A 25,859-nucleotide genomic window follows, 5' to 3' on the forward strand; every position below is an offset into this window, starting at 1 on the left:
CTAATAGAGTCAAACACAATCATTCCTTATAACTCTAATTGGTACACTGGCTTGATTGAATCCAGCAATTTCATTTTACAGGAGTGAACCATACTTTATACACAAAGAATATATTACTTGAAAATCCCCTAAATGGGAAAAGTTTAGAAAGCTGTCTAATGATTCCAAATTAAAAGTAAATGTCTGTTTCTGGCCCTCTTCCACACCCTTAAAGTTGGAATTTGACAAAAATCCATGGGTACAAATTTACAAACTTTGACAGACTATTGAGATAAAACCATTTTCTTTGGGGGATGTGGGAGGAAGTACCTTTAAAACTTGTTATACAAAGTTCCAGCTGCCTTTTTATAAAAGTACGTTCCTTAGATTAAAATCATAAAATTAAGGTGCAAGAGGTTAACAAAAATGAACTAAAGAGCTTTATTGACATCACAGTACATTCAAGAATAATTTTAAGAATATTACAGCTGAAAGAGAATGGCATGTTTATAGTCTTATTGTGCACTATTTTTTGGAAAAAAAAAGTAATACAAAGAAATCCTATTAACGGAGCAGCATTTGGAAAAAGTACACCTATTTACAGATTAAAAAAAAAAAAAATTCTGGTTTCACCTACACAGCCACAATGTGCCTCTATAATGAGACAAGCCCTTAAAACTCATGGAATTTTTTAAACATCATGGCATTCTTGCCACATCATTCCTCAGCGTTTACGACGGAGAGGGGTTGTTGATCTGGAAAAAAAAGGGAAAGACAAAATTTAAAAATAAAAATGTATTTTAAACTAAAGAATCTGTAATTTTTAAATAACTAATATTATATTTCTAAAATTATTTAAAACTATGATCATTTATCAAGTACCAATCTGAGTTTATTAAAGAGAGAGAGAAAGGACACTTTCAAGTTTGAATAAATTCAGTCAAATTTTTAAAAAAATCAGACAAAATACTTTAAAAAGTATACTACCTTGATCGGGACTTAGACTTGTGTTTGCGGCTTGCCTTCTTACCAGACCTTTGAGATTTCTCCATGGATCGCGATCGACTATGTTTAGGCTTCTTAGCCTTCTTTTCTTTGCTACTTCCTGGAGATTCAGAACTGCTCCTTCCACTAGAATCAGAGCCTGAATGTTTTTTACTATCTTTGGTAGTACTTTTCTTACTATCCTGTCTAGAATCATGTCTGATGATTTTAACAGATATAGAACCACTCCTAGAGAAAGTTCTTTCACTTTCTCGTTTCCTTTTTAACCTATCATCCTGACCACTGAACTTAAAATCTTTTTCTTCCCTTTTTTGTTTCTCTTTTCTTTTATCCTGTTCACGCTCTCTTTCTTTGTCTTTCTTTTTCCTATCTTTATCTATACTTCGACTTCTCTCTTTTTTCCTCTCTTGTTCTTTAGCCTCACCTTTATGTTTATGACTGCTCCCACTAAGATTTCCACGTTGGTCATCAATTTTACGTCTATCTCGACTCCTACTGCGACTGGACCGATTGGTTCGCCTATCCCTTGAGCGACTTCTACTTCTACGTCTCTCTCGGGAAGGACTCCGATTTCTTCGTCTTTCTCTTTCAATGCTATTTCTATTAGATCTTCTCCTTTCTCTAATCTTTACCCTAGCCCTATTGCTGTCTATTTTAATTCTGCGAGAATAACTTCTACTCCTACTACGTCTAGCTTTAATTGTTGGAGATCTACTTCTACTATGTCTCTTTTTCCTTTTAGGAGAAGAAGATCGAGAAGATGTGCGACTACTACCTGAGCTAGAACTGTATGAAGAACTAGAGACAGTACTACTAGTACTACTAGTTCTGCTATTGCTACTGGAACTACCACTACTAGAACTTTCTGATCTACTCCTTCCTTGTTTCTCTTTTTCTTTATGATCTTTTTTTGGTTCTAAAACTGATGTAGTTTCATTTGGAGTTCTTTTCTTTTCATTAACCACATCACCGTCTGTTTCTCTTGCTTCTAGTAATGATAAACTATTTTGCTCTTTATGGATAAATTCATTCATCTCTTTTGTAACCCTTTCAGTTTGTTGCTTTTCTTCTGAAACAGAAAAAAGACAAAAATATTAAGTCAAATGTACAATGAAAAACTCCCATATTACCAGACTGGAACAACAGAGCAAGACATAACGACAAAACGACATACGTTGAGCCTTATGTAACCCGAGGACTGTCTGTACTCATTAATTTGTATAAAAAACTTCTAAAAAGTCCTCTATTATCCTAGCTACAAATTACTTTTCAATAATTTTACAAATATATTTCCCCCATTTCAAAACTCTTTTTAAAAGAACTTTAATAAGAAATAAAAATACACTGAAATGGCTTAACTTATAGCCCCTGAAATTAATCTCTCCCCAGATAAAAGTTTACCATTCCTAAACTATATATTTTCAATACTACAATTAACTTTGCGTTTACATTTGATAAAAATTACAAATAAGCCCAAATCCTTAGTTTCAGTTACGACTCATTTATTATTTTTAATGTAGCCTCAATTCCATCCTTTGATACTTTAGGTTGTTTGAAAAATGTAAAGAAACACAAACAAAACTGGACAAAATTAAGTGAATGTAAAAGTTTATACCTTCCATCTGTTTATCATGTAACAGCTGCTGTTCTTTTTCTTTTCTCCAAAAAGCTTCCTGTTTTTGCCGGATTCGGTGCCGTAATTCCTCATCGTCAGTGTCAGATGACTCAGAGCCTCTGTCACTCCTTTCATCTTCACTGTCTCCTGATCCATAACCACCCAGTCCACCTGTGTGCATAAAGCCCAGTCCATCATATGGAAAAAATATTCTGTGCACTAAAAACTTTTTAAGGTCCAAGAAGAAAGCTCATTTCTTTTTTACATTGCATTTTGTTGGAAGAATCTACTTATTCGGGGTGGGGAGAAGTATAAATTCCAATGCTTAAGAAGTTCATAGGAACCCTCATGAAAATTGATATTTAGTATCTTATTCTTTCTGGAATATTTCATATATTTGTTACCATAAATGAATTGTGATAATGGTTTTGTTTTACTGTCCATGCTAACCAATAAAACCATTTAATAAAGTATTAACAAAGTCTCACACTAAAGCATAATCAATTCAACTACCTTAAAATTTATGATGATCCTAAAAATAGTTCTACAATTAACTTTTTCATTGTTCAAAGCTTAGAAATCCCCAGGTAGTATGCTAAGTATTTTTCCCCTAAAAAAATTAGAATACTGTAATTCTGACTGTGCAGAAATGGTATGATGCTAAAACTACTCCCCACCCTGAAGTGATCTAAATAGTAATAACAAAATCACATGGGCATTTGGTTCTAGCCATTTTTGTTGATCCTCACAAAGATTAATTTTTGAAATAATGTGGAAAAGGCAAATTCAAGCTTTTATATACTTGATAATATAACATGCAAAGAGAAAATTATGAATACATCACTACTATGGTAATGTAAGATAAACCCTTTCCTCTATGGTAAACCTAACTTGCTGCAACACAATCTAAATAAAGGTCCTTAAAACCATTAGTGGATAGGTTCCTCTCTAAGGCAACAATTTTGAAAGTGAGCTTAAATACTAGCATGGCTAAATTATCACTATTATAACTTGCCTTATTAACTATGAATTAGTCACCACATCTACAATAATCCCACTGTGAATGCTTTGGTAAAAAAAAAAAAAAAGAAAGAAAGAAAGAAAAAAGGCAAACCTTTTAGAGACTGATACAACCCTAAGATCTCAGGTTTTATAAACTGAGTAGGAACAGTATAGTTTCAAAGTAGAAAATGTAGAGACAAGGTAAGTGTGACTTTTCCCTTTAAGGCCCTCTTACAAATAAGGAGAACACTTACCGAGTCCAGTGAGGGAAGCCAGTGCACTGGACTGTGCCAGCTGTTTTGCAGGAGCTTTGTATCACATCAACAACAGGAACAACATGTTAACACAAATAGCCACGATTTCATAGTCATGAGAGTCTATGGTATTGTTAAATCTACTACTATTGCTGCTTCTTGGGGAGAGAAGAAACATTAAAAACATAACATTCATTTTAAACCAGTCTGGCCTTGAAAAGTATAATTCTGATGTGAGTTGAAATTGGTTTATAATGAGGAAAAATGTTGACAGCATATCGGTATTTTTATTTTTGAGGTATGGCCCATAATTTAAATTTTGCTTTCAGTATATTTTTTTAAGTGTTACTAAATATATGAGGGCTAGGTGGGAGAATCACTAGCTCTGTAAGAATTATAAGTGGTAAACTGTGAAAACTCTGAAGGTTCCTAATTCAATTCATTAGTAAAGCTAAATTGCATTAGAAATTATATGCCAATAACATGGTATCTATAAAAAAAATCAGGTGAAATAAACTGATCATCATCAAGAATTTTCCACAATACATTTTATAGAACAACAGTGTAATTATGAATTTGTGCACAGAGAAGTTGGACAAAACAAAAATATCTGTATAGTTGTAATATGGTGTCTATAAATCTGAACTTTCCAAAAGAGTAAAACATGCAAGAAGAGAATATTCAAATATCTGCTACTATTTCAACAAGGACAACAAAAAAAGTCCAGAATAGCCACCAAAACCATAACACCCCCAGAAAAACAAAGCCAAGAACACCCACAATATACCTTTTGTTGCTTTCCGGTGTGCATCTTTGGCTACATAATAAATTTCTTCATCTGTGACATCCAGTAGAATTTCAGTCAAAAGCATTTTTGTCAATAACATCTAAGGAATATATATTGTTTCTAATTAAATTACTATAGTTACTAATAATACAGTTTGACATTTTCAAAAATTTAAAAGGCAAAGCTTTAGGGGGGTGGGGGGCATTGGGGGGATAAGGCCACATATGTAAGACCTTAATCAATAAAGAAAAAAAATTAGCCTGTACTAGTGAAAAAAAAAAAGGCAAACTTTATTTTATCAAACATTTCAGATCAGTCATTCCAATGAATAGAATATCTTAAAAATAATTCTAAATTATAAGAATTTTTAAAAATTTCAAAATCATATGAATTAAAGAAATAAATGAGTTTATTTCTATCGAGACACTGAATTCTAATTCTAGAGACCCTTTGCCCCCTATAATAAAACACTGTTTAATTACAACAGTGGTATAAGGAAATGTGCTTAGTAATTCCTTTATAAGCTGTGATTTCATATTAGGTGTTACCTGGATTTTGCAGACATTATTATTGCCCAGGAAATCTATATATCAATACATACTTTATACTTGTTTCATGAATTCTCAGTTTAAATGTTTAAGATACCAACCAATAGTTTTTAAAAATTATACCAGGTGTACCAGTTAATGATGTGGATTTTGTAATCAAAGAAAACACGATAATTTCAAGAGAAACATCAAAAGTGCTTTATTCAAAGTAATGTCCATCACTACCTACACATTTCCCCATCTCTCAGGTAATTTGTGGATACCGTCCCAATAGAACTTTTCTTGTTTTGAGGCAAATCATTCAGAGTCCCAATTATCCACTTCTTCGTACATTTTGAAGTACTGCTAAGAAAGTGCGTGTGCCATCGATCAGAACAAGTGGTAATCTGAAGGTGCAAGGTCTGGTGAATACAGCGGGTGGGTTAATACTTCCCAGGCAAGATGTTTTAACATGTCTTTAACTGGTTTTGAAGTGTGTGATGATGCATTATCATAAAGCAAAATTACTTTGCCGTGTCTTCTGGCAGATTCTGGTCGTTTCATGATCAAAGCATGGTTCAAATTTATTGTCGGTAGCGATCAGTATTAATGGTTTCACCTGGTTTTAGAAGCTCATAATACACCACACCTCCCTGATCCCACCAAACGCAGAGCATTGTCTTCTTTCCGAAGCGATTTGGCCTTGTAGTCGATGTTGATGGTTGACCTGGATCAACCCTTGATTTTGTGCATTTGGGATTCTCAAAATAAATCCACTTTTCATCGCCAGTCACAATTCGATGCAAAAAAGACTTTCTTTCATGCTGTTGAAGCAACATTTTACTGATGACTTTTCAGTTTTCCATTTTTCTTTTGTTCAGTTGATGTGGCACCTTTTCCTTCCTTTAAAACAGTGGTTCTCAACCTTCTGGCCCTTTAAATACAGTTCCTCATGTTGTGACCCAACCATAAAATTATTTTCGTTGCTACTTCATAACTGTAATGTTGCTACTGTTATGAATCGTAATGTAAATATCTGATATGCAGGATGGTCTTAGGCAACCCCTGTGAAAGGGTCGTTCAACTGCCAAAGGGGTCTCAACCCACAGGTTGAGAACCGCTGCTTTAAAATCTTTCCCATGGCTTGTAAACGATCGGCAATTGTTTGCTGAGAAACGTTTAATCTTTCTGCAAGTTGTTTTTGAGTTTTGACACGCATCTTCATCCAATAATGCTTGTAATTGTTGGTCTTCAAATTTTTTCGGTTGACCTGGACATTCTTTGTCTTTCACATCGAAATCATCACTTTTAAAGAGTTTAAACCAGCATTCACAAGTATCTTGAGATGGAACATGTTCACCATAAGCTTCCTGAAGTATAAGATAACTTTTTCTTCAAAATAATTAATTAAACTTCCTGCAAATGCTCCTTTTTTGGCACGAAATTTGACGTTTTTAAGCATAAAAATATCTATGATGTTAACACCTTCAGCAAATTTGACAAATGAAGTTTTGAAGCTTGCTGTCAATACAACAAAATAGCATACATATCAAATCACATATATATCAACATATGTGTAACTCCATCTATTAAAAAAAATCCGCATTATTAACCGGTACACCTGGTAAACAAAATAAATCCTATAATATGTTATACGTCAATTATACCTCAAAACAATTTTAATAAAAAAATAAATTTACATTTTTACCATTTGATACTCTTTCTCTTCTTCAGTCATCTCTGGTTCACTTTGCTCTTCTTGAGGAACTGGAGATGGACTTCTGGTGACTTTTCCACTGCTTGCAGCCTCAACATTTTCAGCATCTTCATCTTCCTCATCACTATCCTAAAAAAGTAATACTATGTGTAGCCCAAATTCATGCTATAATCAATCATTATCTTGAACATTCTATTTTAAAACCCTAAGTTAAAAAGTGTATGAGAGCCCTAACCGGTTTGGCTCAGTGGATAGAGCATTGGCCTGCGGACTGAAGGGTCCCGGGTTCGATTCCGGCCAGGGGCATGTGCCTTGGTTGCGGGCACATCCCCAGTTTGGGGTGTGCAGGAGGCAGCTGAACGATGTTTCTCTCTCATCGATGTTTCTGGCTCTCTATCCCTCTCCCTTCCTCTCTGTAAGAAATCAATAAAATATATATTTTTTAAAAAAAGTGTATGAGATAGCCCTGGCCGGTTTTCTCAATGATTAGAGCATCGGTCTGTGGACCAAAGGGTCTCAGGTTCTATTTCCAGCCAAGGGCATGTACCTTGTTTGCAGGCTCAATCCCCTGGGTTGGGATGTATGCAGGAGGCAACCAGTAGATGTGTCTATCTCACATCAATATTTCTCTCTCTCCCCCTTCTCTCTCTCTAAAAATTAATGGAAAAAATATCCTTGGGTCAGGATTTTTAAAAAAACGTATATGAGCCCTAGTTAGTTTGGCTCAGTGGACACTGCATCAGCCCATGGAATGAAGGGTCCCAGGTTCAATTCCGATCAAGGGCATATACCTTGGTTGTAGGCTCGATCCCCGGCCCGGCCAGAGCACGTGCAGTAGACAACCAATCGATGTGTCTCTCACATCGATGTTTCTCTGTCTCTCCCTCTCCCTTCCACTCTCAAAAAAAAAAAAAAAAGGAAAAAATATCCTCAGGTGAAGATTAACCAAAATAAAAAGTGTATGAAAGAGATATATGAAAATAAAATTTCTCTCTAAATTACATTTTTGCATGATAAATTTCATTTGGTAATTTAGTGTTACCTGAGAGGAAATGTGATTATAAGGTGGTTTAAAATTATTTTAATTATTTTATTAAATTTGCTTATTTTTCTTAGTCAAATTTTATTGATTTTAGAGAGACAGGAAGGGGAAGAATAGAGAGAAACATCAGTGAGAGAGAAACATCAATCAGCCTCTGCCACACACTCCCTATTAGTGATTGAGCCAGCAACCCGGGCATATGCCTATACCAGCAATGGATGGGTTGATGTTCAGCCACTGAACCACACCGGCTAGACAATTTTTCTTTAAATCCTCACCTGAGGATATGATTTTAGAGAGAGAGGGAGAAAGAAACATCAATGTGAGAGATAAAGACATCAATCAGTTGCCTCCTGTATGCACCCCAAAAGGGGATCGAACCCACCTTTTGATGCATGGGACAATGCTCCAACAACTTAGCCACCCAACCTTAGTCAATTTTGATCTTTCTTTATAAATAACCAAAGCACATCATGCCCAGAGACTGAATTAATACCCAATATATCTGATGGCTGGAATGAGGGGCTTGTAAAACTTCCGGTAAACAAACCACAATCAGATTATTCAGTGTTAGTTTTACAGCAATTAATATAAGCTATTTACCTAAAATCATGTGACTTAAAATGAAAAATCTATAGTCAGTTTCCAGATCTCAGCTGACCCTGAAACTTAGTGAAATTTGCTTCTTTTTAGCTACTTAATGGACAGATAGATGAGAAATAAGGTCTACTTCAGATGGAAGAAATGCCAGCAGTTGACTATGTTCCATAGTCATACTCAGCAATCCTACTAAGTAGAAGACAAGATGATCAGCTAAATACTATGGAAAGGCCATTTGAACCAGGAGAAGGATTCATGTAACACAAGCCCAAAGGCATCTGTAAGGAGAAGGATAATCTCCAAATCCTAACAATTTTTTGACAGTGAAGAAAACCACCAAGCCTGGCCTGTGTGGCTTAATGGTTGAGCATTGACTTATGAACCAGGAGGTCACAATTCAACCGGTCAGGGCACATGCCTGGGTTGTAGGCTCGATCCTCAGTGTGGGGCATGCAAAAGGCAGCCAATCAATGATTCTCATCACAGATGTTTCTGTCTCTCCCTCTCCCTCCCTCTCTGAAATCAATAAAAATATTTTTTAAAAACAACCAAAATACACCACCAAGTCTGGAAATCCACTATTTCATGCAAAAATTTAAAAAAACAAATTTTAAGGTCAACTTTTAGTAGTGGTAGTCTGTTGTTTATTTCATAACATCCAGAACAAAAACACATCTTTGGCATGGTTCTTTTGTAAAAATAAAGAGTAATTTATGGCTTTTTATTGAATTTAAGCAAAATCAATAAGTCTAGTAACCTTAAGTCCAGTAACCTTGCTGTCCTTGAGATTTATTTTTGAAGCAGAAAATAGCCTTTGGAGGAGGACGCTTTTCCTAAGTGGCATATCAGCCAGTGCTATGACTGTCCTACCAGCTAGGAGCACATTATTGCTAAATAAATAATTCCTACACCACCTACATGATGAAGATTTAAATATTTAAAACAATGCTTCCTTCAGTGCTCATGTCAAAAAACTATAAAAATTATTATATCCTCTGTTACAAGCATACATTTAAATGTTCAAAAAAGGAGGCAGATTTCTTTCTCTAGTGCTGTTTTAACTAAGTTTTTATTTATAAGCCACCACTGGGAAGTTAGCTATACCACAACAAAAGAATACAAATGTTTGTCAATGTAAGACCTACCTCGCATTTCACTGAAAAATCTCACCAGAATGAAATGTTTTATAAACTCACTGTACTCTTTCTCCTTGCCCTGCCCTCAATAACACATCTATAATATAAAAAAATAATCCCCAATATACTTACTGAAGGTAATCTCAGGAACATTACTTTAATACTTTTCTATAGGCTAAAATACTTATTTCAATAACCTTTTCACATAGATACCAAATGGAGTTTCAGGACAAGGAATCTACTCACAAATTTACTTCTCTGAGGTAAACGAGGGCCATCACCTCCTTCAGCATCTTCTGTAGTCTTCTTTTCTTTTTTGGACAACTGTGAACGCTGTTGTTCCATTCTTTCTTTCTCCAACTTCTTTTGCTTTTCACGTTCCATTTTTTCAAGACCTTCCCGAATCCAAGCTGGAAGAGTCCTGCGTTTTACTGCATCTGTTTCACATGGGAAAAAGAAAATTTGTAAGTCAGTTAAGTAAAAATCTTACACATGAGTGCTTTATTCCTGAATTTCTAACTTGTGAATTTTTGGAAAAAGAATACTGGTGCCACTTGAGCGTTTATAATAAATACTATCATTTTCCAGCAAGACAGTGCTAATAAAAACAACCCATTAAACATCACACTTTTTAAAAAAATCATCACTTTTAATAGCAGCATAAACATTGTATTACTGTTTACAATGTGCCAAGGCAGTATGAAAGCACATTAAACCATCACCTCAATCCTAAAAAAAAGCCCTAAATGATCACTATTACTTGATCTCTTTTGCAAATGAGAAAACTGAAACTCAGATATTAGGAGGTGTGCTCAAGGTTACAAAGCCAGTGAGCAATGATATGGGCTACTTCAGAGCCAAACTTACATTACATTGCTTCTTAAAATATGAAGACAGAAGAGAGTCAAACACAAGTCCACTTCACAGTGAAAATTCACTTATACAAGTATTCCATCTGGGATACTTTTTAATTTATTCCTTAAGTTATAAAAGAAGTAATAATCTTCCTAAAATGTCTACTTTGTGATAAGAAAAAAAAACTTAAATGTTCTGGTCCATTAAGTGCTGGATTTGGATTCCCAGATATATAATAGCATAAATACAAAATTTTTCATTGGGAATAAGTTAGTCCTGTTATTTAAGAATTGAAATGTTCTGCAAAATACTATGGAAAGTGAAATAATGAAAGGAAAATTAATCTTACAGCAGTGTATCAGATGAACTGAGAGTGGAAAGAATCCAGAAAGAAAAACTAGAGGCTTTAAAAGGCGAAAATGAAAAACCAGAAAAGGCGAAAATGCTCACATATCGGTATAATGTATCAAATTGTCAACATTAAAAAAATCAAAATGCTATAGCCATGATAAGTTTATCTCATCACAAAATCTATGTTTAAGATAAAGTATTATTTTAAAGAAAATTATTCAAAGTATTTAATATTTTATACAAAATCTCCTCTGAAATTAAAGTTTTATGACTATAAAATAAAAGGGTTTTAAAGTGTCAATCCTAATATATCAGAGGTATTAGAACAATTTAAGAAAGTAAGACATCCTTTTTATATGATCAAGAAATCATGCCGATGTGGTTCACTAAACTTAAATAACTACCAATTTGTGGAGGCTCCTGCTTCACAGGAAGTGCAATAGGTGAACGCTGCCGATCCCTGAATGATGATGGCCTTTCTCTTCGATTCTGGGGAGGTGCTGGAGGTCCTGGAGGTCCTGGTTGCCAATAAGGAGGATGAAATCCACCTTGCGGTGGACCAAAAGCAGCCCCATGCTGAAAGAGTATGGCAGTTTATTTTCCTTCCCGTTAATACAATATACACTCTGGGATACACATGTGTTATGAACTGGGACAGTAGAAATCCATGTGTGCAGCAAATCCAAGAACTCCATCGTTCTAATATCCACCAATATTTCTGTAGCCCCAAGAACCCAAGCTTACTTTTCTTAAGAAATAGATTTTCTGCCTACATAAATGCAAGAGCCATCTAAAATCCTTCTGATACACTATTTTCAAGTACAGAAAATAATATATATGAACTTTTTCATTCTGAGTCCATTTATAAACTAATCCTTTCACTACAAGAAACCAAATAAATGTCTATTTTTCTATAACCAGAAAATACAAGAAAAAATTTTTAATCAATTCCAACTTCCTATTTCTTGTGAATTTGTTTCTAAAACCTTACAAGAAATATCTATTTTAAGCAAAGATAAAAGTTACTGAATCATTACATTAAACTATTTTTTTTAATTTTACCATTTTCAGAGGCGTTTCTAAGCCATTTGCTGACCTCTTTGTCTTGTTAGCAAGAGGATCTACCAGGCAAATGTGGTAGAAGTTCCCTGCCACAAATACCTATCATATCTGTATACCAAGTATGAGTATGTAACAAGTATCTGAATATATATGAATAAGATTACTACCTCAAGGTGAATATTGTTTACATTTATGTCTATTACCTATATAGTGATATAATGTATGTTTTTTCAAAATTTTATATTATGATAGCTTAGTTTATAAGGTAACAACTGCAATCAGTTATTTCAAAATGACACGTATTATTATACTTTAATTAAGAGTGGACCTTGGCAGAGTGGTTAGAAAAAAACAATGACACTATTCCCCATAGAGTTCTATGTCCCTAGGAATGAATTAGATGCTACAAAAGAAATTATGTATAATTCCATTAACAAACATGTCATGTCAGAATGGAATAAAAAAGACAAAACTAGAAAAAGTCATAACTTTACAGAGAAGAAATTGCATTTAGAAGAAGATCTATATTCTTCAAATCTTAACCATAATCTATTATTGATAATGTATTCAACTACTGTGCATTTCCTAAACTTTATTGAACATTTAAATATTCCATTATGAAATTATAAATTAGAAAACAAAACATCAAATAACTATTTCCCTTACACATTTTTCATTTTATGTAAATTTTCCCTAACAATCTTTTTGATTTTCCTAAGCAAATCAGAAAATAAAACTCTTAATGTTTTAATTCTCAAAAATTGATAACTTTTCTGAGACATAATATGCACTTATCTGTATAAAACTGAAAAGTGAAACACATATCTCAGGTACTCTTGATGAGACAAACTTCCAAAGAATGGATTATGTGCACATCTACAGTATTAAAGCAACAAAATATCTTTCACCTGATAGTCAAACTGGTTCACTGGGCCCACTGCAAAATTATCGGGTGGTCCACCAAAGTTGTGATTGTTCTGGTTAAATATATGCCTGTTGTCAGGGGCAAATTCCCCACTGTCCTGACTGTTGCTGTCTTCGGAAGGAGGAACAATGTCCATTGGGCCTGGTGTTGGTGGCATCCATGGCTGATCTGGAGGGGGATGTGGGGGTTGCTGATGCATTCCCCATTCTATTTAGAATTTAGGCATAAAAACATTCAACAGGGAGTTATAACAAAATCAACACAAATTTTTAAGCTCTCAAGAAAGCTAGATTTTTCAGTAAAGAAATAAATATAAAATTTATGACTTCTTGGTCAAATTCCTTTTGTATAACTTAAAAACAAGCAATGAAGTAATAAATCATTCAAATGAGCTAACTCCACTCAATTCATATCCTAAGTAAATGAAAACAAATGCCCCAAATTATTTTTAATAAATGTAACAAAAGTGAAAGCAATTTTTGTTGTTTTCTTTTTCTGTTCAGTACCACCACCATAAAAATAATGCCTAAGGATTTTTATATAATTTCTTTCTTCCATGAACACATTTATCCTCACAACATCCCTGTGAGGTAGGGGGAAATCAGGTATTTATTTATTTATTTTGCCAATTTCAGGGGAGGAAATTGGGCACACAGAAATAAATCACTTGCCAGGGTCACAAAGAAAACCAGTAGAGCAAAGATGGGAAAGTGGATGATGCTAGGGTGAGTCATTTATAAACTTAAACTTGGGAACTAAAACATTTTCAAACTTAAAGTTTAGTTTAGCATAGCTTCAAGAAAACTAGAAATGAACTACATCACAGTATCAAATATTAGAATATTCATTATCCTTTTAAAAGTGATGTTAGAGGATTACTTTCTGAGTTTTCCATTCTTACATTGAAAAACAAAAATAACTACTAATAGGGAAAGGAGAGATGACTTCACCATCAGCACACTATAAATAAAGTGACTATTAAAAATAATTAATAGCACAAGTTTTGAAAAACTGAACTAGCATCAAGGAATCTAAATCATACTGTGAAGTAAAAAAACAAGCAAGCAAACAAAAAAAACAGATAAAAACTTATGGAAGATCTTCACTATCTGAAAAAAAGGGAAGTAAATATGGGTGGATAGTAGGGGCAGAATATATTTGACAGACTAATCTGTCACATAGTGACACAATTTTTCTTTAGAAACTAGACATGTTTTGCTCTGCCAGTCCTGCTTCTGAAAGGCCAGAGGTTGCAAGAGAGAGATTATAGAATGCTCTCTTCCCTAGATGCCAAGTGAGGTTTCCAGTGTTCCCAGCCCCTGTCAGCCTAGGAATGAAGAACCAAGAAAAGAATCAAACTGAGTGCCACAGTGCTAGCAGACTGAGTACAGAATAATTTTAACCACAAAATTTCAAGGTCAAATCTAATTTAAACTGCCTATTCTTCAAGCATTGATTTCAAGAAGTCATAAGATTAAATAAGCAAATTAAACAATTTAATTTTAATCCTTATATTTTAAAAACAATCCTAAAATTTGGAAAACATAAACAACAAACCTGGTTGCCACATCCTGTTAAAGTTTGAATCCCCTTGAAAATTCCCATGATTGTTTGGACCAGATTCCATTGTAGGCATATCTTGTCCATTTGGCATCATTCCTGGTGGTTGTTCTACCATGCTTTGCTGTCCTGAAGCTTCTCTTTGGGCAATCCAAGCTTGAGCCAATGCAGCCCAATCAATCTGGCCTAATATAATTTAACATAGCAGAATTGAGCATTTAGAATGTAGAAGCTAAAAGAATAGTGCCTCTATGTAAAATAAGCATCTCAGTAATTTCTTCCTGGAGATTTTAAATATTACCAAATGTTATGACTGAAAGGACGCTCAGATAACCTGTATTCAGGCTACAAAATAAAACAAACTACTTAAGACTTTCTGAAAAGGATTCCATAAAAACACTCTTAACCAATTAAGTTCTAATATTAACTCATAAGAAATTTATCCTCTGCACTTTAGTTGAGTGAGATACATATATAAATATACGTAAATATAAATAAATAAATAAATAAATATATGTTTTTATTTGATTTTAGAGAGGAAGGGAGAGAAACATGGATCAGCTCCCCCCTGCAGACCCCCTCACTGGGATTGAGCCCCAAACCCGGGCATGTGTCTTGACCCGGACCAGCGACCTTTTGGTTGGTGCATGGGATGATGCTCAACTAAGTGAGCCACACCAGCCAGGGCAGTTTACTGAGTTTTTTTAAAGTCTTATTCCTTTTTTTTTTTTTTTTTTAACAAATGACCAAACTCACTCATTTATTCTTCAAATAGGTCCTCTTCAGGCCTACACTGGATCCTATAGATCTCAGATGAGTATAACTATCCCTATTCCTCCTCATAGTCACCCTTCTTTAGTTTCAGCTCCCTTCTCTAGTCAAAATACCTCTATAAAAACTTATTAGTCATTCTTTACTCAAATTTATTGTCCCCAGTAATTTAAGGTTCTCCTTTATTTCTCAAATATCTATACTTAACGTTTTAAGATCTAATATTATTAATAAAGGAAAAAAAAGTAAAATAAGATAGTTTTTCAGATCTATTTAGTCAACATTAAAAAGGTATTCTCATACATTTTTTAAAAATATTATTTTTATTGATCTCAGAGAGGAAGGGAGAGTGAGAGATAGAAACAACAATGATGAGAGAGAATCATTGATTGGCTAACACCTTCTGGGGATTGAGCCCACAACACGGGCATGACCCCTGACTAGGAATCTAACTGTGACCTCCTGGTTCATAGATGGATGCTCAACTGCTGAGTCACATTGCTGGGCTTATTCTCATACATTTTGATGGAAACATAAATTGGCATAATCCTCATGAAGTTAAACTTGGCAGTGTCTACCTAAAACTTTCTCTCTCATCACTGATGTTTCTCTCTCTCTCTCTCTGAAATCAATAAAAATATATTTTAAAAAATAAAAACGACAATTAATCATCCAAAAGTGGATCAATTAAATTACAGTATCTTCCTATAACAGAATGCTATGTAGCTATTGAAAAAATAAGTTCAGATTAACCTAATAAAGGCAGGGCATTGGAAGGGATCCTATCAATGAAACAAAATTGGCCATGAGTCAATAACTATCAAAGCTAAGTAACAAATGGGGGTTCCCTATACTCTTTTCTACATCTGTATATGCTTGAAATGTTCCATAATAAAGAGAAATGACTTAGCATACCATCAATTGACTATGCTCTACACTGAATTATAAGATTCAGAATTAAGAGAAGTATGCTTTACTTAAATTACACGTTTAAGAAAGATTTTCTACTTTCTTAGAAAAAAAGAACTAAGTCAGTTTTAAAGATTAAATACTGACCACAAAATGATCCAATAAACCAATTCCAATTCCATCTTCTTTAATCCCATCAAATTATTTCCCACTTATCTCCACATCTCTCTCCTCGCCCACCCTCCGATTTCGGTTTATTTCCTTACTTGGATCCTGCTGGTGCTGGAATGACTGCATCCACTGTTGTTGGTTCAATGGCCATTGCTGCCAAGGCTGTCCTCCTTGATCCCACATCCTGACTTTAAAAATATATTTGATTTTCTATTTTCAACAAAATGAACATAGTTTAAAAATGAGAATGAGAGTTCTTTAATTTTAAAAGCTCACACAGAAAATATTATACAATAATACATTTATGTGATCAGAGCTCTAAAATTCTGGTCAATAGGTTGCCAGAGGCAACTGGAATTTTTAAGTTGGCAAGCAAAAATAGAAAATTTCATGTTAATACTGGTATCAGAATTTGGTGGTAGGCATAGCTCAAATCAATTTAGCTCAAAAAGGAAAAAAAATCTAATTTTTCCCAATATAAATCTCTTGAAATATAATTACTTTGAAAATAATAAGAAAAAAAATGTGATTTCATCTCCCCCAACCAAGATTCCTTGAAGAGAATAACCAAATAACTCTAATAATGAAGGAGAACTCTCCCTTATAAATAAGTATGGCTAGTGAATGCTTAAGGTAAAATCAATTTAGGAAACTGCCATACTGCCAAACCTAATAGAACAACTGATTCAGACAATCTTAGAAGCAATGGGAAATCACAAATTGAAAAGTTGCCAAAATATCACCCTACAGATTTAATAATCTGTAATAGTGCCACCTCATAAGATATGATATTATGTCCCCAGAATCATTTAAATAAATACTTTCACCAAAAATGTTTAATCGAATCCAACTGAGCTTTTCTATCTTACTTCTAGTGTGAAGGAACTATAAGGGGACAAAGGAATGAGATAAACAGTATCAAAGAAACAATCAGATAAATCCAGAAGGTGAGGTAGTTTACTGGACCAGGATTCTTACATATAAACAGCATGAAAAAGACTGGGGAAGAGAACATATGTTAACAACTATTAAATCTACATAATGGATATGGGGGAGAGGGTCATCACACTAGTTTACCTTTCTGTAAACTAGTTTGAAAACTTTCATAACACAAAGTTTAAATTCCTACAAGTCTAATATCTTTGTACTTTATACAACCCTCTTCAAGAACCAATGACACACATGGTAAGCAGCATATGTTTCTTCAATTTTGTACCTTAGGGCTTAGTATAAAATAGGCATTAAATAAATGTTTACTAAACTAATCCTTCTAGACTGACCCTTTCCTCTAAAAACAAGGCAAAAGCCTTAATATTGCAGGATCACAAAAAACAGAGAAGCCAGATAATAAGAAAGTAAAACACACCAACTCAAATGAGACAGTTGGCTATTATAACTCAGGCTCTTAAAGAGTTTGCAACTCCAGTCTTTGTAGCATTTTTATAATTCTATCAATGGCAGATGCTGACTTCTCAATTGAAGAGCACTGTGAATTAGGGAAGATGCATTCGTTTGTTACCTTGACTTACTTAAGAATTAGTGCACTTATCTACTGGTTGCATGAATATAGTCTATTATAAAGGCATTATTAGCATTCGGCTAAAGAGGCACTACACAGCACCCCAGTTGAAGCCAACAATTGAACTGGTTAAATATACTTTTCTAATCTCTCTTGAGATTTTCATTCCTCTCCCAATTCCCCGCCCCCTCTTCTTTTCCAACTGTACCATTAAAGCCCTTTAAAAACTAAATGACTCATTACAGCCCTTGAAAAGTAACTTCACTTATAACTTGAATTAAAAGGTAACAAATAAATAAAGAGGAAACGCCCAAAAGATATAGCAACTGATATTTTGACTGACCTTAGAGATTCACCTTCTGTTTAAAATTTAGACAGATTCAGACTACAGCTTGGAAGCATAGCAGCAAAATTACTTATGCCCTGAAAAAAAAAAAGTATAAGTTTGCTCTTAGATTATGAAAAATTAGAATAAAAAGATACTTTAGAGATGTAACATGAAAATGTGATCATCTCCAAATTATTTTGGAACTTATTCTTTTATTAACTATAATGAGAAAGTATTTACCATTATAAGGTTAAGGGAAACAGGTACATCAGAAATGGGAAGGCAACACTTTTTAACATTTTTTTCTTTCAAAATATCTTTTTTATTTACAATAAAATATCTTTATTTATTAACAATAAAACAGTGTCAAACCATTTAGGGATTGTTAAAATATGCTGAGAAAAAAGGAACAAACATTTGAAAAGAAGATCTCATCCACCTGGTGGTACAAGTGAGTACAAGTGAGGCAATAAAATGCATTAATTCAGATTTTTCTATGGAATTTTAAGTTTAAAAGTTAACAGTAGTAGGTGAGAACAGTCAGATTCTTCCCGTTAGGATCAGAGCTTTTCAAAAGTTGATAGAAAAAAAAATCTATTCATCTTTTATCTTCCATAAGGTAAGGGACTGCTTCCTCCACATAGCAATTACTAAACACCAAACAAATAAAATGGTCTGTAGCTCCATCTTTTTGTTCACTTTCAAAAATTAAATAGAAAAAGAAAGAGAAATCTACAGATTTTTTAAAAATATAATTTTATTGATTTTTTTACAGAGAGGAAGGGAGAGAAACAGAGAGTTAGAAACATCGATGATAGAGAAACATCGATCAGCTGCCTCCTGCACACCCCCCACTGGGGATGTGCCCGCAACCAAGGTACATGCCCTTGATCGGAATCGAACCTGGGACCCTTGAGTCCGCAGGCCGACGCTCTATCCACTGAGCCAAACCGGTTAGGCCCGGCCGTGGTCGGCAAACTGCGGCTCGGCAAACCGCGGCTCGCAAGGCACAGGCGGCTCTTTGGCCCCTTGAGTGTGGCTCTTCCACAAAATACCACGTGCGGGCGCGCATTTACAGTGCGATTGAAACTTCGTGGCCCATGCGCAGAAGTCTGTATTTTGTGGAAGAGCCACACTCAAGGGGCCAAAGAGCTGCATGTGGCTCACAAGCCGCAGTTTGCCGACCACTGGAACCGTTAGGGCATCCAGATTTTTTAAGATATGAAGAATCAAAGAAAGTTGATCAGCACAGTCCATAATGACTGGTATAAGCAATAACAATTACACAAGTCATATAAATGTGAGGCTTTGGGCAAATTAACTCTGTGTTATTTTCTTATGAAGGATTTGGAGTAATGTTCTGTTATCTAGTCCAAAAAAGGCACCTCTGATTATGAGAACAAAATTTAGAGTTATGTTGAATTGTGTAAAGTGACAGGTTTTAAGAAAAGACTTGGTATACTTGAATATTTAACATAAAGTTGTATTTATGTTTTAGCATCTTGAACAATGGTTGATAAAGAGTTTCACTAATTATTCTTAACTCAAGAAGAAAATTGTGATTTGATGGTAAGGATTTAAATGCCCTATTCTTGCCCGGCCAGCGTGGCTCAGTGGTTGAGCATCGACCCATGAACCAACATGGTCAGGGTACATGCCTGGGTTGCAGGCTAGGTCCACAGTGTGGGGCATTCAGGAGGCAGAATATCAATGATTCTCTCTCATCATTGATGTTTCTATCTCTCCCTCTCCCTTCCTCTCTGAAATCAATAAAAAAATAAAAATAAAAAACAAAAGCCCTACTCTTTCTTCCTTCATTTTCACCATAAAATCCGCGACAAATGCAAAATCTGGAAAACAAAAGGAATATGAAGGCACACCTGGCAATAATAAAAAATACGTATCTTTTAATTTCATTATGGTTTAGTGAAATAATATAGCCTTGTTATGACTATGTTATTGACTAAAAACGACATTTACACATTGGCTTAATAATGATTTGGAAAATAATAACTGTTAAAGATAGGTAATAAGTACATTAGGGTTCCTACTCTACCTTTGTACTCTCTGAAAATTTCCACAATAAGTTAAAGGTAATAAAGAGTACTTGTTATAGAGAATCTTATATTGAATTTTCATGTGTTTTTTGTCACATAAGAATCTTCTTGAGGGGGCAGAAGAAATCTTATAATTATTTAAAAATTCCATAGCGTTTTGCCCAAAGTATTATTTTCCTTTAACCTTAATATTAAAGAGCCTTAGTCTCAACTTCAAAAGTTTGTAAGACTTTGTTTATTGTCGAGCCAGACTATAAGATTTTCCCTTTATGAGGTTTAATTAACTGCTATTTTCTTGGAAATAACTGGGATTTGGAAAGAAAAGAAAGATCAATAACCACTGTTTGCATCAGATCATCCAAGTTATCACACTGGGCTGTAAAGACCTAGCTTATAGCTATGTCCAGTGTTATAGACCAGCCGTGGGCAAACTACGGCCCGCGGGCCGGATTCGGCCCGTTTGAAATGAATAAAACTAAAAAAAAAAAAAAAAAAGACCGTACCCTTTTATGTAATGATGTTTACTTTGAATTTATACTAGTTCACACAAACACTCCATCCATGCTTTTGTTCCGGCCCTCTGGTCCAGTTTAAGAACCCATTGCGGCCCTCGAGTCAAAAAGTTTGCCCACCCCTGGTTATAGACTGAACTGTGTCCCCCTGAGAAATATGCTGAAGTCCCTACCCCCACTCCCGTAAATTGTGAATGTGATCTTATTTGGAAATAGGGTCTTTGCAGATGTATTCAAGTTAAAATGAGGTCATACTGGATTAAGGTGGGTCCTAATCCAATATGGTTGGTGTCCTTGTAAGAACACACACACACCACCACCACCATGTAAGAAACCAAAGAGCAGACACTGGACAGACATATCCACAGCCAAGGATTGCTGGAAACCACCAGAAGAAGCTAGGAAGGGGCAAGGAAGAATCCTCCCCTATAGAAGAGGGAGAGAGGGAGAAGGAGAAGAGAGTAAGAAGGAGAAAGAGAGAGACAGAGACAGACAGAACAAGCAAGCCAGAATGGCCCTGCCAAAACCTACATTACAGACTTCCAGCCTGGAGAACTGTGAAAGAATAAATTTCTGCTATTTTAGGCCACTGAGTTTGTGGTAATTTATTACAGCATTCCTAAGAAACTAATACAACCAGAAATGACCATCATTCATCTTACCCATTTCTTAGATGACAATATATTAGAACACTGCGCTTTGAGGTTCTTAAAAATACCTGTTTAAATGACAGTCACTGACTGTGTGAGAAGATGAACGAAAATGAAAATGTAATTTTTGTTGTTGTTGTTAATCCTCACCGGAGGATATTTTTTTGCATTGCTTTTCAGAGTGGAAAGGAGGGAGAGAGAGACAAAGGAGAGAGAAACATGGATGTGAGACACATCAACTGGTTGCCTCCCACACCAGGGATTGAACCTGCAACCCAGGTACTTGCCCTTGACCCAGAATCAAACCTGAAACCCTTCCATGCACCAAACCTGAAACCCTCCTGTGCACGGGCCAACGCTCTAACTGGCCAGGGTGAAAATGTAATGTTTTAAAGCCCTTAAGCATCAATTGCAAAATCAAAGATATATAGAAGCACATCTATCCTTTGATACATACAGTCAAATGTTTCTCACATCAAATATAAAGTTTAGAAACTACCAACTGCAATAATCCTCTTCTCCCCTGCCCTTTCAGTCCTACACACCAGATGACTGATGTCAAAATAAAAAAATTAATTTGTTCAAGTTAGGTGGAAATGGCACTAGTAAAGGTTAACTTTATAATATTTGAAATGTGGTAAAAAAATTTTTTTTTGCTATTTCATTTGACGCATTTTGATATATACTGGAATACTTTGCAGCTTGCAGCTTAGCAGAGTTATTTAAAAAATATTGGAAAATTGGATAGTTTGGTTATAAAAGTAATAACTGAGCCCTGACAGGTTTGGCTCAGCGGATAGAGCGTCGGCCTGCGGACTGAAGGGTCCCAGGTTCGATTCCGGTCAAGGGCATGTACCTTGGTTGTCTGCACATCCCCAGTGGGGGGTGTGCAAGAGGCAGCTGATCGATGTTTCTCTCTCACTGATGTTTCTAACTCTCTATCCCTCTCCCTTCCTCTCTGTAAAAAAAAAATCAATAAAATATATATATTTTAAAAATAACTGAAAAATAAATGAGCGAGAGCCTAAAGGTAATAACATCCCAGTAGCAACAAGTACATATAGTATCTTGGTTCTAATACCATTCTACAATAAAAGGAATCAGGGATCCTTAGAGAAAGAGCCGATTCTTAGGATTGGGGACATACAAAATGAGCCTGGAGTACTAAGAAGAAAGAAAGTGCTTTAAAAAAAAGAAGGAAGGAAGGAAGGAAGGAAGGCCGGCCAAAAGTACACAGCCAACTGAAAGAGCTCCTGAAATCCAAAACTGAAAAAAATTTGAACAAAATAAAATAGTACTGATACAAATATTTATGAGTCCATGCTGATATAAATAAATGATTGAATAAATGGGAAGGAAGAGACAAATCTCCCATGGAGAATTCCAAATAAATTATGTGGATATTCTCCACTCCTGAATTATGAACTCTGCAAAGGGACTTCCTCCTAATAAGTACAGTATAAAAGGAGTGAATAGGGGAGAGTAACTTGACAAACACTACTTTAAGCATATGACCGAAGTCAATCTCAATGTGATGTCATTTTTATAGTCTACTAGAGGCCTGGTGCATGAAATTCTGCAAGAGTAGGCCTTCCTTCCCCAACTGCCACACCGGCAGGCACCCGGGACAGGGCTTCCCTTGCAGCCCAGCTTCGTCAGGAAGGACGTCCAGTCTATTAGCATATTACATTTTTATTATTATAGACTAGAGGCCCAATGCACAAAATTCATGCAAGCATAGCTGGCTGCCACGCGGCCCCATGGCCCCTGCCCCCCACACTGGTTGTTCCAGAAGGTTGGTCTGCCATCCGGTCTAATTAGCATATTAGTTCTTTATTATATAGGATACCCTTGATTGGATGCCTGTGATCTTCCTCTCTAAAACCCCTAACACCAATCTTATCATGAGGAAAACATCAGACAAATTGCAACAACAAGGCATCCTACAATATACCTGACCAGTACTCTTCAAAACTGTCAAGGTCACTGTATTAGTGTGCTAGGCCTGCCATAACTAAGTACCACAAACTAAGTAGTTTAAATAACAGAAATTTATTTCCTCATAGTTTTGGGGGCTAGAAGTCCAAGATCGAAGTATCAGCAGGGTGAGTTTCATTCTGAGGTCTATATCCTTAGTCTGTAGATGAATGACTCCTCCCTATGTCTATGTTACTGGGGAGATGACGAGACCTCGGTTCTTGTCTTGATAGAAAAGTTTCAATCAAGAGACAAAGTATAGAAAAGCAAGCAGTAATTTATTGACCGCAGCAAAAACACACTTAGGACAGTGAAACAAGGACCATTTCTCCTCTGGTTGCAAGTCTCATGTGGTCTCTTAGAGGCTAGGGGATATGTGCCTGTGGGGGAAGGAAGGGGAAGGGAATGAATGAGTGTGCTCCTTGGAGGGAGAATGCACCCATCATCTTCATTTTCAGGGGGTTTTAAGGCTGGACATTTAGGGGAGGTCTTAGGGGAGAATCAATAGAATATTCGTCAGCTTTATGCTGATGCACCAAAATGAGATTTATTCCCTTAATCTGTCTATCCTTGGGTGTGGATGGAAAACTGCACTAATTGGATTTCTGTTATCTGTCTCCCTGAGTAGGATGATTCAAGCTATTGACCCTCTGGCTGGAGAGAAGTACATTTACTCTTAAGTGTCCACGATTCAGAGAAGATAGGATTTACTAGGCGGCTGCAAACTGCTATTTAACTATCTGTCTTAGATTCCCTACCTAGTCCACTTAACCCTGGAATTTTCCTAGCTTCTTACTATTTTATATCTTTACATGCTCTCCCCTCTGTGTCTTAATCTTCTTTTCTTGTAAGGACACCAATCGTAATGGTTAGGGCCTACTCTAATGACCTCATTTTATTTCTTTATAGACACTATCTCTTTGCATTGCTTTTCAGAGTTTTCGGAGGGAGAGAGAGAGAGAGAAACAAAGGAGAGAGAAACATGGGTGTGAGATACTGTCACATTCTGAGGTACCAAAGTTAGAATTTCAACATGAATTTTGGAGGGATACAATTCAGCCTGTAACAGTCACTGAAAACAAGAAAAGCCTGAGAAATGGTCACAACCAAGAGAAGACTGAAGACACATAATAACTAATAACTAAATAATTTGGTATCCTAAATGGGGTCTTGGGACACAAAAAAAGAACGGTGGATTAAAATTTAGGAAACATGTGGACTTTAGTTAATAATGTGTCAACATTGTGTCCATTAATAATAATGTATCCATTAATTGTGCAACAAATGTATCATACTCATGTATATTAATAACAAGAGAAACTGTGTGTAAAGGGGGTTTGGGTTGATTACTTGGGAATTCTGTACTATCTGCTCACTTTTTCTGTAAATCAAAAACTGTTCTAAAAAATAAAGTCTATTTGTAAAAAAAATAATAATTAAATATAGTTTCATGAACATCTTAAAAGAACTGACTTACTGTTGTTACTTTCCCAATAGCCCCAGGATGCTTTACAAAGTAGTCACACGAGTGAGTCCTTATAAAGTGTTCTGGTCTGTTTTTATTGCTTTTGCCTTGCTGCATTCCAATCAGAAATTCCAAGTTGTTTTGCTCTTTTATAAGCTAACCACCGATAATCAAAATTTGTCAAGTGCCCAAGGTGTTCAGATGACAATATCCTCCGCAGGATAATACAACTAAAATATTGGACACTGCCTCTTCCACTAGTGAAACTTCATACATGATGCCCATCACTGGATAAAACAAGATTACAAACTAAGGAAGCTAATTATAGTCAACAGGACGCATTTGCCCTTGGCTGCGCCTGCGTAGTCAGAGCTGCACAGCGCAAAAGGTCCAGGTCCGGGTCCTCCGCCGCCTCCGCCCCCCTCGCAACCCGCTCCCCACAGAGGGTTCCCACTGCGCACGCGCAGTGCTTAACGGCAGGTCAGGAGCCCCAGAATTAGTCCCTTCTCATCCGAGAAGAAAACTCTCATAGTTGAGAGAAAGGGGTGGTGATCACTCTCCTTCATGGCAACATTTCCTTTTTATCGAGAGGACCGGTTTGATTCACCAAGTCAGGCAGACGCCGCGGCTTTAAGGGGATGAGGTCCCAGCGGTAGCGCCAAGCAGCGTAAGCAGCCTACGTGTTTTAAGTTATGCTACCTTCGCCACAGAAACCAAGAAGTTTGTAACGGCCCGGCAAGTCCCCACGCGTAATTGTTTTCCACCACTTACTCACTGTGATTCCGGAATACGGTTGCCGCCACCGTTCCTGTAATACCTCCAACCCTTTCGCTGCTTCTACTTCTTCCCGAACAAGACAAGATGGCGCCCGAGTGGTCTCACCCGGAAGTAGTATTTATAACATCCGCCTGTCATCTGAAGCCGCACGGTTCCTGCCTCCGGGTCTTTGAGCACTAGACGGTGCCCGGTTTACGTGTTGCCGCGCCATTTTTGTTATGGGCAGTACCACCTGGTCTCTGGTACACGCCGCGGAAGTGTCCGAACATTCCTGTACATTTCCCTTAAATGTCGCCAGCGCTATGC

At 35.9% G+C, this 25,859-nt stretch overlaps 1 protein-coding gene across 14 annotated transcripts; it reads right to left on the reverse strand.

The window, feature by feature from the left end:
- Positions 1–396: 396 nt before the first annotated feature.
- PNISR (PNN interacting serine and arginine rich protein) lies at positions 397–25,684 on the reverse strand. 14 transcript variants are annotated; one of them, XM_014461823.2, is made up of 13 exons: positions 25,552–25,684; positions 18,131–18,210; positions 16,364–16,478; positions 14,415–14,603; positions 12,841–13,064; positions 11,275–11,446; positions 9,911–10,101; positions 6,878–7,015; positions 4,643–4,742; positions 3,856–3,909; positions 2,600–2,770; positions 967–2,053; positions 397–734 (listed from the first exon to the last, which is right to left on the reverse strand). In XM_014461823.2, exons 3-13 carry the CDS (start codon positions 16,449–16,451, stop codon positions 704–706), a joined length of 2,445 nt encoding a protein of 814 aa, XP_014317309.1. In that variant the 5' UTR covers positions 16,452–16,478; positions 18,131–18,210; positions 25,552–25,684; the 3' UTR covers positions 397–703. The 14 variants fall into 14 exon arrangements, with proteins under 14 accessions (XP_014317309.1, XP_023615543.1, XP_006095902.1 ...); XM_023759775.1 differs by having other exon boundaries at positions 1,409–2,053; positions 25,548–25,673; XM_006095840.3 differs by having other exon boundaries at positions 25,548–25,673.
- Positions 25,685–25,859: the final 175 nt, after the last annotated feature.

Source organism: Myotis lucifugus, unplaced genomic scaffold, assembly GCF_000147115.1.
Source record: "Myotis lucifugus unplaced genomic scaffold, Myoluc2.0 scaffold_161, whole genome shotgun sequence".
Classification (NCBI taxonomy): domain Eukaryota; kingdom Metazoa; phylum Chordata; class Mammalia; order Chiroptera; family Vespertilionidae; genus Myotis; species Myotis lucifugus.